General features: G+C 32.0%; 1 protein-coding gene across 1 annotated transcript; it reads right to left on the bottom strand.

Annotated features, from left to right (window-relative positions):
• Nucleotides 1-3264: 3264 nt before the first annotated feature.
• LOC117908118 (glycine-rich protein 23-like) lies at nucleotides 3265-3806 on the bottom strand. The gene has a single exon (XM_034821789.1). It carries the CDS (start codon nucleotides 3742-3744, stop codon nucleotides 3265-3267), a length of 480 nt encoding a protein of 159 aa, XP_034677680.1. The 5' UTR covers nucleotides 3745-3806.
• Nucleotides 3807-13885: the final 10079 nt, after the last annotated feature.

Genomic DNA, 13885 nt, shown 5'->3' with positions numbered 1-13885 from the left:
GAGTAGTTGTGATGAGAATAATGAAAAAGCTCCAAAGAGAGAATATATAGATAGTAACAGTGAAGAGGACAGTTGAGGTGGTGTAAATGTGTTCATCCTCTCATCTACAAAACCGTGTCGAGACAGTTAATGCACACAACACTGACTGTTGAAAAGCAGACTCCAACAGCTCAAACCCACCGCTTATAACATGATCATCCCCAACTGGATTATCACTTTAGGGTTCTTCTTGCTATGTTTGGTTCTATAAAATTTGAGGAAAAATGCAAGGGAAAGAAAATAAAAAGGAAAAGTAGAAGGAAAGAAAAAATAAAGGAAAATAAAAAATAGATTAAAAGTCATTAAATTATTATTTTTTTTTAATTTAAACTCATTTTATTTATTTTAACTTATTAATATAAAATTTAAATAATTTAAAAATATATAAGTTTTTAATTAATTTTAATTATATTTTATTTTATTTTATATTTTTCATAAGATAACCAAACATGAAAAAAATCATTTTCCTTTGTATTGTTTTTCTTTCCATAGTATTTTTTGGAACCAAATATAACCTTAGGGTTTATTGCAGGAAATATGGTGGTTGAGCCTCAGGCCTGGCCTGCATGCTTGCATGTATGCAGAGAAGTTCATTATGTACATCCATCTGGTTGTGGATGAAATTTTGTGCTTCAATAAATTAATTCTTCTGAAATTGAACAAGAAGATCTCTTTCACAACAACATTGGAATAGTAAATGCTATCCTCTTCAGAAGTTGCAGTCCGAACTCAATGTGGGTAACAGGCAGACATATAGACATGTGATGAAAATTATTGGTGATCCTGTACAGAAAAATTACTGGGGGTATCATCATCCCTTGCTGGGATTAATTCAAAGGTTCATAAAAGGATGTGCCTTAAGTCTTTCTTACCAAAGTGTTATTTAATGCATGTTCTGACAGGAGTAGTTGATCTAAAGTCTTGGCAAATAATTGAAACTCAATCAAACACTGAGTCAACCCAGAAATAAATTCACATTAAATTTAAATTTTGAAGAAGAGTAACAAATTAATATCCACCACAAAACCAGAATTATATATCTTCCATGACTTGTCTTGCAGTTGACTTGTCTTCCATACACGCAGTATTTCAAGAGAAATAATGGCTGAAAATTATTTTGAACAGACGTGAAAATTAAAAATTAATCCTGATTTCATACAGAGTATATGATATCAGGAGAATTGAATCAGAAAAAACTGAGGGGAGTAAGTTATATATATACCCAACCAAACACGGTATTTAACTTTTTGTTTGGTGGTCAGGAAAATTTGGGAAAAAATAAATAAATGAGCCGGCTTCATCAATGCTGGCATGATAAGTATGGTAGATCCCTTTATTCTAAGGACATAGTTAGGTTGCATATGAATGCATTTGATTGGAATCTGTCGTGTCCTCAGAAGTAAGTACTTTCATGGCGATTGAAGGAAATTAAGCAGAGAAAAGCATTGTTTAAACCATTGCTAACAAGCCAGAAATGTTAATGTAGAACCACACTACAGAATTGCACTAGAAGCATGATAAAATCAACTTGATATGCAAATTGAAAGTTTAGAGCATATATGAAGTGTTAATGGTAACTTAAGCATCAATTTTCTCGAGATAATTGCTTCATTTTTCAAGCTTAAGTGACAATTAAGCTTTGTGATTCTGGAAAACTATAGAAGGTAAGACTTAGCTAATGTCACCGACACTTGTTTGATCAACAAAGAACTTGGTGAAGGTGGCTGTTGGACTTAATATGGAACAATAAATTTTCAATGTACTATAAGGTCTAACAAAGCACCACCTGTTTTATCCGAAATAATGGTACCTACCTTTTAGTAATGTAATTTTCTGAGTGGATGCCCTTGCAGCAGAGATTTCTGGACAAAGAAGTTCTTGAAGGGTTCTAGAGAGTGGACTTGATGAGGTAAAGGGTGTTTTGGAGTCTTTCTTTTTTGTTATGTTTGGTTCTAGGGAGTTTGGAAGTAAAGAAAGAAAAATGTTGGGAAAATAATTTCTCAAAAGAAAATTAAATATAATTAAAATTAATAAAAAGCTTATATATTTTTATATAAATAAATTATAATAAGTAAAATGAGTTTAAAGTGATATATAAAAATAATTTATTAAATTTTAAAGTGGTATGTAAAAATAATTTACCAATTGTTAATATATTTTTTTACTTGTTTTTATTTTTCATGAACCTAGCCTCAAAGGCTAGAATCATTTTCTAAATGTTTGAAAACAATTCTCTTATAAAAATTAATCATTTAGCGAAGTTTTTAAAAATTCTAGGGAATCACTTGGAATGATTTTCAAACTAAAATTTGATACATCTATCTATATTTATCTTTTGTTGTCTTTAATAGTCCAAAACACTTTTAAAATACTTTTTTTTCATATTTATATCAAACACTTTAGATAGCGTTTTTATTTAAAGTGTTCTAAGTTAAGGTTTTTTTTATAGAAATGTTTTTAGAAGAATCATCTGTCAAGTATTTCTCCAAAAAACACTATAAGTTATTTTTCAGATTTTTAAGAGTATTTTCTAAAATTTATCAAACAATTATTTTTAAAAAAAAACACTTTTCAAATTAAAATCATTTTCTAAAATAATTATCAAATGGAATTTAAAAGTATATTTAATAATGATTATAAGAAGTATTTCTAATATTTCTTTTAAGTGTTGGAAAGAAGAGGAACGCTGGGCACACTCACTAACAATTAGGCTTTAAGTAGTGTTTTGTGGTAGACACTTTTACGGTAGAAGTGTTGCAAATAGAAATATTGTAGGTTAAAGGATGAACCCTTGATCCGGAGATCCAGTGAAATAGCATGGGTGTGTCGAGTCTGCCGACTGTAAAGTTACTTGGTAGTTGAACGTATTCTGAGGGGAGAAAAATGCAATGATGGATTGGATTGTTTAGTTGGGAAAGTGATGCAGAATCATGGCCATATATATATATATATATATATATATATGCCCAGCAAAAGCTCTCAAGGTATATTCTATATATGAGTAATGTGGGATTCTGCTAACCTCCACCAAAAAGGAAAATACGAGAAAAGGATTTTCACTTAAAAGAGCTTATTAATGTCTTCATCAAGGTTTGGACAAGGATCTTTAACATACAAACAATTCATACTGAAGAGATAGCAACACATAACACATACATGTCTAGATTCTTAACATAAAGCCTAGAAGATCGAGGTAGCATTTATTGGACACACATTTGTTGTCCTTCAAGGAAATCCACCTCCAAGTCCACCACCAGCTCCTCCACCGAAGCCGGCACCAGCTCCTCCACCAAGTCCGCCTCCTCCACCACCACCACCGAAGCCTCCACCGCCACCTCCTCCGGCTCCCCCACCAACCCCAGTCCCACCTCCAAAACCAGCCCCAGCCCCACCACCGAACCCAGACCCACCACCTAGTCCTCCACCACCACCGCCGCCGAACCCTCCACCGCCACCTCCACCAAGCCCACCTCCTGCTCCAAATCCAGAACCTCCACCAAAGCCGGCCCCCCCATCCAACCCACCACCACCTCCTCCTCCAAAGCCGCCGCCACCTCCACCACCTAGCCCTCCATCATACCCGGGGTCAAAAAAGAACGTTTTCTCATCCTCAGAAGAACCCTTCTGGCTCACAAGCCTCCTAGCAGCAGTGGCGGTGCAAACAAGAGCACTAAAAAGCATAAGAAGAAGAAACTTAGAAGCCATCTTTGCAAGTTAGTATAACTGAGATGACCTCAATTTGATGAGAAGTGGGGGGCTAAAAGAAAGAATATATAGAGATGAGAAGAGGATGATAGTTGAGGAGGGCTTAAATGAGGTTATTTTCTCGTCTACAAACAGTGTTGGGAGAGTTAATGACCCCAACTATCCCTTTTGAAATACAAGTCTATCATCGCCCCACGTCTGACCTCTCCATGTGGGCGATCATTTTCTCTCATAGAAAAATTTCGACCACCCTGAGTTACATCTTTAGGGTTTAATGATCTTTAAATCTTTCTCAGTAAATGTATCCCCCTCTGAGATGGACGACTATTAGTTATGAGAAGAAGTTCACGGCTGTCCATTATTGCATAAAAACAAAATATTTAAACCACAAAACATGTACGTATAAATCTTGATCAAAGGCATAATGAAAATTTACAATATATCCTTTTATTAATTTATCTCAAAGAAGGCCAGGAATATTTATAGAAAGGTGATGGAAGAAGGTATCTCTGTTTACATCATTTACCCAAGTCTTCTTCTAGCTTTCAAAGAAAATCTCATTTTACAAGTACAATGGCTTCTATAGGCAACAACCCAGCAGCCATGCTTAATGACTTTAGCACTTTCTGTACTGTTTTTCTTCATATTGATAGCGTATATGCTACTACCTTTGACATTATATTTATCTTACTTTCTGATTCTTTCAATGTGGCTACCTATATGGAAACTATTTTTTTCTTAGCATATATCCCTTATCAACTGTCAGAGATGAGTCTGGATGCAATGATCTTTGACTACTGCAAAAAAATTATATCTATTATATACATACTCATCCACTGTGTTAAAAAGTGGGGTTATAGAATGGGGCTGCTAAATGAAAAATTACTAGTTGCAAGCTCGACTTAATTGAAAGTTTGTTTGACTTTTTCACTAACCTACTAAAACTAAACAAGCTCAAGCTTGACTTTCATTCATTTAATTTGTTTAATTCACAAGCAAATCAATATTAATTCTTAAATCACTACGTACTATCATGTTGCAGTACCTACGTATGTAGCATTAATGCCCATACAGTGTGTTGCATCTAGTGTTGTGATTTCAGTTTGCATTATGAAGCTGGTGTGAGCCCTACAATTATGGCATCCAATGTTTTGGCATTATCATTCTGGTTATTTTTCCTAGTTTGAGTTCACTTTTTCTGGTAAAAGAAAAGGCTTTGAGAAAGGAAAGTTACCTGCTAGAAAGTATTGGAATTTTTATGTGTGGACTTACATAATCAATGTGATAATATCATAAATCAATGTTATTTTATTTTTTACATTGTGGTCCATAATGGGGTTGGACACATTATTGTTTGATTTTGATGGGTTCACCCTAATTCACTTAACTGACTCATTAAGTCAAGTGATCCAAATTGTGTGTGTGTAACATGTGGTATATATGAATTATTTATATATATATATATATACACACACACATAAGGGAAAATGGCAGGGCTTCTGTTTTGTTCTGTTCTGTTTTCTCTTGAAGGCTGAAAAGAGTACATACTGCACGAACTCTTCAGAGCACACATAGGGACTAAATTTAGGTATAGAAAGAGAAAAGCTCATTGAACCCGGATTTTCACACCATCACGCACTGAGCGTATCCTTGAACACCAATGGAGCACAAGAATCGCTTTCCATGGGATTAATCAAGGTAAGCATTTCATAATTCCCAAATTTTACTGCATGCTTTAATGTCTACATGAGATCCTATGTGATTTAAGATTTTTCATCAATTGGTATCAGAGCCTCCATGGATGACATTTAAGCTGTAATATTTGGGTTATTTAGGGTTTCCCGTTTTCTGATTTGGAAGCCAATTTTTTTGGGGCTTTCGTTTGGTGTTAATTCTCCGTTTTGAAGCCCGATTGATGTTGGAGACTTGTAGAAAACATTGTTTGGAGCAAAACCCATCTTTTTTTTTTTTTTTGGAGATCATTTGATGGGATTTGGAAAATTAGGATTTGTTTTGGATCTTCTTTTTATGCGTTTTTGTGCAATTTTTTGTCAAGATTGAAGGTTTGATGTTTGAGGATGGACACCCAATTGTTTTTGTCGAAAATTGCACAATTTTATTTATTTTTTTTTTTTTTTTTTTTTTTTTTGCCCAAAAAAAAATTCTTCTCCAGCAAAACCAAGTCGTGTTCAGCCTGGTGGAGAAGACGATGATGTCATCATGACATCATTAAAATAATAATAATAAATATAAATAAATAAATAAATAATTTTTTTTGTTATCTTGGTATTCTTGGAATGATTATGCATTTTTTGAATTTGGTCTTATTGGGACTTTTTTATTATTATTATTGTTCTTTATGGTATAATTTTTATCTTATACAAATAATGTTGTCCTAGGCCATTTTTGTTAAATATTTCAATTTATTATGACATTAAAAAAAACACTTGTGTGATTGCCTATCGCAATTCCAAGTGTGTCAAGTTGTGCAAATTGAATATTTAAATTTATCATGGCAATAGTGAACATATATGTGGTTGTCTATCGTGATCCTATATGTGTCGAATTGTCTTTGTTGAGATATTTTATCTCCCACTTTTGGTTGTTTTATTATTGTGATTACTAAGGTCCATATGGGTATTGTAATTGTCCTATCGATGATTATAATACTTGGTAGGATGCTTAGATTGGTGAAGGAAATTAATTATATATTATGAACCGTAATAATTTTCTTTGCCCTTTCAGTAATAAAATTAGTGCATTTTGATTATGATATTTAATTAGTTGTCTTTACCGCTATAGAATTTCAAATTCCAAGCTATCGCTAAATTTAGAAATTTTAAAAACTAGCAAATAGTATGATATTGTAGTAACATGCATATTGTTTAATTTTGCTATTTTCCAGCTACTAGCAATCCTGGAATTACTCTGCAATTATTAGTCATCAAGCCTCTTACTAGAAATAATTTTGAGGAATGGTATGAGTCTTTCAATGTGCATATGACTCTGCACAATTTGGACTTGGCTTTGAGAGTGGATGAGCCAAGTAAGCCCACTAATGTGAGCTCTACTGATGAAAGATCCTTTTATGATAAATGAGAGCACTCCAATAGGAGTTGTTTGATGGTGATGAAGTATACTATAAATAAGTCTATTAAAGAATGTGTGCCAAAGACGGAAATGACCAAAGATTTTTTGGAATATGTGAAGGTCAATTATACTAAGATTGATAGGGCAGAAATGACAACTTATTTGAAACTTCTCACAACCACTATGTATGATGGAGTAGGTGGGGTTAAAGATCACATCATCAAGCTAAAACACTACTTCAACAAGGTAAATGAGATGAAAGTGGAGTTGAGTGAGAAATTCTTGAAATGGTTGATACTTGAGTTTCTTCCTACTTCCTTTGATTTAGTGAAGTTGACTCATACTGCTCTTGTTACTAACCAAGTGAGCAGTATGAAGAAAAAACCTCCGCACAAGAATTTTGGAGGCTCTAAGCAATTCAAAAAGAAAGTGAATTCGAGTCAAGGAGCCTTTAATGCATCTGCTTCTTCTAATGCTATAAAGAATAAGAAATTCAAGGGAAAATGCAACTTTTGCCACAAGATTGGGCACAAGCAGGCTGATTGCTTCAAGTTTAAAAATTGGCTAGAGAAGAAGAATAAAGGTAAAATTGTGGTTGTGGTTAATTTGAATGCAAACATGATTGAGACTAATGTTGTTGATGTTCATGTCAATTTTTGGTGGTTAGATACTGGTGCTACTATTCATGTTACTAATTCTTTGCAAAAGATGACAAACAAAATGAGGTCGTCAAAGCATGAAGAATATGTGTATATGGGTGATGGAAGCAAAGTGAAAGTAGATTTTTTTGGCATGATAAAGTTAAGATTGACCACAGAAAGTTTTTTATTGTTACACAATGTTGCTTACATACCCTCACTTAGAAGGAATTTGATTTCTGTATCTGTTTTGGATAGACAAGGTTACTCTTTCCACTTTGAAGAAGGAAAAGTAGATATTTTAAGCAACTCAATTCTAATTGGCAATGTTGTTTTGTTTGGCAATATTTATAGTCTCAGTTTGCATCATGGTCCTTTATGTGATTCATCTTCTGTTAATTCTATTGTTGGTTGCAAGCGTGCTATAATGAATTTGAGTTCTTCCATGTTGTGGCACAAACGCCTAGGTCATATTTCTAGGCAAAGATTAAAGAGATTGGTTAGAGATGATGTATTTTCTAATCTTGATTTCTCAGACTTTGAGACTTGTGTTGTTTGCTTAAAGGTGAAGATGACAGCTAAGACCAGAAATGAGAAAATTGATAGGTGTGAAAGCACTTTAGACTTGATCCACATAGATATATGTGGTCCTTTGACACCAACTACTTTAGGGGGTTATAAATATTTCATCACTTTTATTGATGATTTCTCTATATATGGTTATGTTGAGCTAATCCATGAGAAATCTGACTTCCTAAATGTGTTTAAGGCCTTTAAGGCTAAGGTGGAGTTGTAATTGGGAAAACCCATTAAAGTTGTGAAGTCTGATACAAGTGGTGAGTATTATGGGAGATATGATGAGACTAGACGGAATCTTGGACCATTCGCTAAGTTTATGTTGGAATGCAGCATTGATGCTAGATCTACAATTCCAAGCACTCCTCAACAGAATGGGGTTGTAGAAAGGAGGAATCGCACATTGTTGGATATGGTAAGGTGCATGTTGTCTAATTCCTCTTTACCAGAATTTCTGTGGGGTGAAGCCTTAAAGACTATGACATATATTTTAAATCAAGTGCCCAGTAAGTCTGTGCCTAAGACACCTTATGAGCTATGGTCAGGGAAAAAATCAAGCTTTCACAATTTCCATGTTTGGGGATGTAAGGCTGAGGTTAGACCATATAACCCACAGTCAAAGAAACTTGATCCTAAAACCATTAGTGTTGATTATTGCATTGGATCAAAGGGTTCCAGATTTTATTGTCCATCTCATACCACTAGGATCATTGAGTCAGATAGGGTTGTATACTTTGAAAATGAAGTTAATATTGATCCCAATTTTGTGCCTCGTGAGATACCTTTTGGAGATGAGCATGTTATAATTCATTTTCTTACATCTCATGTTCCAAATGTGGATGTTCCTATTGTCCCACAGCCGTCCACTAATCAAGGAAAGCATGGTGATCAAGTGGAACCTGACATTCCTGTTGATGATACCATTGTTGATGGGATTCCTTTGAGAAAATCATAAAGGGTTCGTAAGCTGGCTATTTCAGATGACTACATGATTTATTTGTAGGAGCATGAGTATGATGGTTATGATGCTTCTGATCCAGTCACTTATCAAGAAGCAATTCACTGTCCTCAATTCACTTCTTAGAAAGAAACCATGAATGATGAAATGAACTCTACGTATGAATGGTGTTTGGGATTTAGTCGAATTGCCACATGGTTATAAACCAGTTGGGTGCAATTGGGTTTTTAAGACTAAACGTGTTTCTAGCGGGCAAATAGAGAGATATAAAGCTAGACTTGTGGTTAAAGGTTATAGTCAAAGAAAAGGAATTGATTTTAAAGAAACCTTCTCACCTGTATTGACCAAGGACTCTTTTAGAGTGATTATGACCATAGTAGCTCATTTTGATTTGGAGCTACATCATATGGATGTCAAGACAGCTTTCTTGAATGGTGATCTGGATGAGGACGTGTATATGGAGCAGCCTACTAGTTTTGCAGAAGTTGGAAAGGAAGATTTAGTTTGCAAGCTCAATAAGTCAATTTATGGTTGTAGACCCTCCATTTTGTCTTTTAATACATGTCTTTAAGTTCACTTCCAATATTCCACAGTGATTCTTTGATGGCCTATTACTACTCATGTAACTTACCTTCTCTGAGCTACTTTGGAGACTTTGGTTGAGGGGTTTACCCAGCTCCACATTATGACCTTCGCTGCCCTTTAAGTTTAGATTAGGCTTCACTTAAGTGCACTTCAGGTTAGACTTAGTTAGGCTCACCTAGTCTCACCCTAGGCCCACTTAGGTATACCTAGCCCACTTAGGTCTACCTTGACCCACTTAGGTACACCTAGCCCACTTAGATTCACCTAAGCTCACTTAGGTCCACTTTAGCCCACTTAGACTCACCTAAGCTCATTTAGGCACATCTAGACCCACTTTGGTTTGTTAGGTCCACTTAGGCATCCTGACCCACCTATGTTACCTTTTAGATAATTCCTGTATGACTTGCATAGTTCGTATGATTTGTATTTCTTAACACTTGCATAAGCTTGATTTCTTATTCATTTATCTATTTATTTATTTAGTTATTTATTTATTATATTTGTTTAGCTATTTGTTTACTTTTATCTATTTATTTGTTTTTACAAAATTGCATGTGATCAATTATCTTATCTCTTTTTATGATTACTATTATTATTACTATTAAATGTTTTTTACTAATATGTACGTTAATAAATTTTTTAGTAAGTTATTTTGTATTTTTTTTATTATTTGGTTATTTTCTTAAAGTGCTTTTAATATATTTTTTGGTAAGTTAAGTTTTTTAATATAAAAGTTAGAATACCACTTTCCAATTAAAACATCACTTTCCGTTACAAAAGAAAAGAATTTTCTATATAAAAATCAAAATACAAGCCTCCAAAAGGGAAAAAGATAAGAAATAACACAGCACATTTTTTTAATCAAAGAAACACCCCAGTTTTTTTTTTATCTCTTTAAGGAGTAGCAGTCCACACTTTTTTTTATCAAGAAAACAGCCCAGATTTTTATCTCTTTGGGGAGTAGCAGTCCACATTTTTTTTAATCAAGAAAACAGCCCAGATTTTGATCTCTTTGGGGAGTAACAGTCCACTTTTTTTAATCAAGGAAAAGCAGCATGCACTACTAAGGACCATTAGCACGCAAGCTGCCATCAACTCCATTGAAGAATCAATACATTCCATTGAAGAAATACATGCGGTCATGTTGGAAAAATGCCCAAACATCCGCAAGGACACACCAAACACTTTCCAACACTGGACACACCAAAAAAGGAATGGAGAATCACACGATACTAATGGGGGACTTTTCCACATTTTTAAAAAAGGAAAGGCACAGTCTACTTTCCCTAATCCGAGACGCGAGCTGCATCTTTGAGAGAGTCTCCAATGTGAGCCACATGTATGCACTTTCCATATATCCACGTACATATCCCAAAAGGAAATAAAATATTCCATAAAGGTGGGTTGTCATATATAGAGAATAGCAGATCGAGACGTGGGAGACTTTTCTTTTGGGAGGGCAGAGAGCATACGAGAGCAACTCTTTTGAGATGATGCGCAAAGAACTTTGAGGAACCGACACATGACCATAAAAAAGAGAGGAGCAGCCCATAAAATCTCCACAAATAACGGTTTATAGGTAAGTGTACGCTTTCAAATTGTTTGTGATTTTAATTCGTTAGTTTAATTGTTCCTATTAGAAAAGTTTTTATTTTTAATTTCAATTTAGTTCAATTTTAATATATCCCATATGTCTGTGATATTAATTTGTTAGTTTAATTATTTCTATTAGAAAAGTTTTTTGTTTTTAATTTTGATTTAGTTCACTGTTAATCTACCTTTTATGTTTAGTGTTTGTTGTTTTAATTCGTTTGTTTAATTATTTCTATTAGAAAAATTCTTATTTTTAATTTCAATTTAGTTCAATTTTAATCTATCACATATGTTTGTGATATTAATTCGTTAGTTTAATTATTCCTATTAGAAAAGTTCTTATTTTTAATTTCAATTTAGTTCGATTTTAATCTATCTTATATGTTTTTGTGATTTTAATTCGTTAGTTTAATTGTTCCTATTAGAAAAGTTCTTATTTTTAATTTCAATTTAGTTCAATTTTAATCTATCCCATATAGCTGTGATATTAATTCGTTAGTTTAATTATTTCTATTAGAAAAATTTTTGTTTTTAATTTTGATTTAGTTCACTGTTAATCTACCTTTTATGTTCAGTGTTTGTTGTTTTAATTCATTAGTTTAATTGTTCTTATTAGAAAAGTTTTTATTTTTAATTTCAATTTAGTTCAATTTTAATCTATCCAATATGTTTGTGATTTTAATTCGTTGTTTAATTGTTCCTATTAGAAAAGTTCTTATTTTTAATTTCAATTTGGTTCAATTTTAATCTATCTCATATGTTTGTGATTTTAATTCGTTAGTTTAATTATTCCTATTAGAAAAGTTCTTATTTTTAATTTCAATTTGGTTCGAATTTAATATATCCTATATGTTTTGTAATTTTAATTCGTTAGTTTAATTATTCATATTAGAAAAGTTCTTATTTTTAATTTCAATTTAGTTCAATTTTAATATATTCTATATGTTTAGATGTGTTTGAGATGTTAATTCATTAGTTTAAGTATTCCTGATAGATAAAGTTCATATTTTTAAAATCCCAAATTAGTTTAATTTTAATTTAGCTATTACTTTAAATATGTTTGTGATTTTAATTCCTTAGTTTAAATAATTTGTGAGATAAAGTTTACTTTTTTAATTTCGGATTAACTTATATTTAATTTATGATTTAATTTGAATGTGTTAGTGATCCTAATTAGTTTGATTTTAATTCGTTTCTAGTTTAAATAATCACGCTAAATAAAGTTTGTGTTTTTAATTTCAATTACTTTAATTTTAATTCGTTTTTAACTTAAAGGCATTCGTGGATCTTAATTCTTTAGTTTAAATTATTGTATCAAATAAAGTTTGAGTTTTTAATATTCCAATAATTTTATTAAGTAGAATTTAATTTCAATTTAGTTTAATTTTAATTTATTTTATAATCTGAATACATTCATGATTTTAATTCAATTGTTTGATTAACCCTCTTAGACGAATTCCATTTTTTTAATTTTGATCTTAGTTTAATTTTATTTTGTTAATTTATTTATTTGCTTTAGTTTAAATATATTTGTGATTTCAATTTGATAGTTTAGTCAATCTTATTAGATGATGATGATGTCCTTAATTTAATATAGTATTAATTATTTTTAGTATTGAATGTGTTTGTGTGTTTTTTATTTCATTAACTTTGAATTTAATCCGTTTATATCCAATTTTTCAATTGATTATAATTTTGTTTAATTAATTTAGTCAATCACATGTAATTATTTTCATTTTTTAAGTATGGTAATTTTGGCTTTGATCTATTGACATTTAGTATGAGCTTTAGGAATTTTAGATAATTAATCCAGTTAATTGCATGTCATTGGTTTCATACCTTCAAGATTGTTGAACTTTGGTCTTTGATTTATCATATTTTGTTAAAATGCTAATTTACCTTAATTGATTCCATATTATTATCTCCATATGCTAAGTTTGTTGGCTTTAATCTTTGATTGGTTATTTTTATTTTAATTCATGTGTTTCTTGAAATCTAAATGTTAGTCTTGGGTAATATTTTGTTAGTTTGTTATGTTTTATTATTTTAAAAATTAATTCCTTTTATTTTAAAATCAAAACCTTTTTCTCTGAAGACCCCTTTAAGAAATTCTTTTTTTAAAAAAAAAAATCATTTAGAGTCCTTAGAATCAAAAAACCCCATTTTCTTAAAATAATATGAAACCATTTTTTGATCGATTTGCATCTTTCTCGGTTTTTTTTTTTAATGAAAATTTTGGTTTAAAATCAGACACGAATCCAAGCTTATGGTCCCACATAAATGGGATAATTCCAGGTTAGATTTGTGTATATCAATTGGGGAATTTGTGAAACCCCTACATAAAAAATATATATATATTTTCAAAACTTATTTTTGCTACCGCCTTTGTTGGTTGTTACAATCATATCTATTTTTTTTGGAATTGTACATAAGATGTGTGTAATAATTGATGATTTCATATTCTTTGATCTTTTTTGTTATGCCAATTAATTAAGCATGTTAGGGTTTCTTATTTTACTATTTATTATCTAACCCTCTTATCCTACGGAAGCACGCTATGAGTTATATATGCTATCCAGGTACGTTCCCTAATACCCACTTTCTAAACCCCGTGAACATGATTGTCATTGCGTACTATGCCCATGCTTGCTATCCTATTTGATTGCCTTGATATATATTTGATGCTTGTTTGATTATCTTT

Source organism: Vitis riparia, chromosome 19 (genome assembly GCF_004353265.1).
Source record: "Vitis riparia cultivar Riparia Gloire de Montpellier isolate 1030 chromosome 19, EGFV_Vit.rip_1.0, whole genome shotgun sequence".
NCBI classification, from domain to species: domain Eukaryota; kingdom Viridiplantae; phylum Streptophyta; class Magnoliopsida; order Vitales; family Vitaceae; genus Vitis; species Vitis riparia.
This window is presented reverse-complemented; position numbering and strand designations above follow the sequence as displayed.

Bases quoted from the DNA above. Each gene is read 5' to 3' on its own strand.
- LOC117908118 (XM_034821789.1), bottom strand. From the start codon at position 3,744: ATGGCTTCTAAGTTTCTTCTTCTTATGCTTTTTAGTGCTCTTGTTTGC.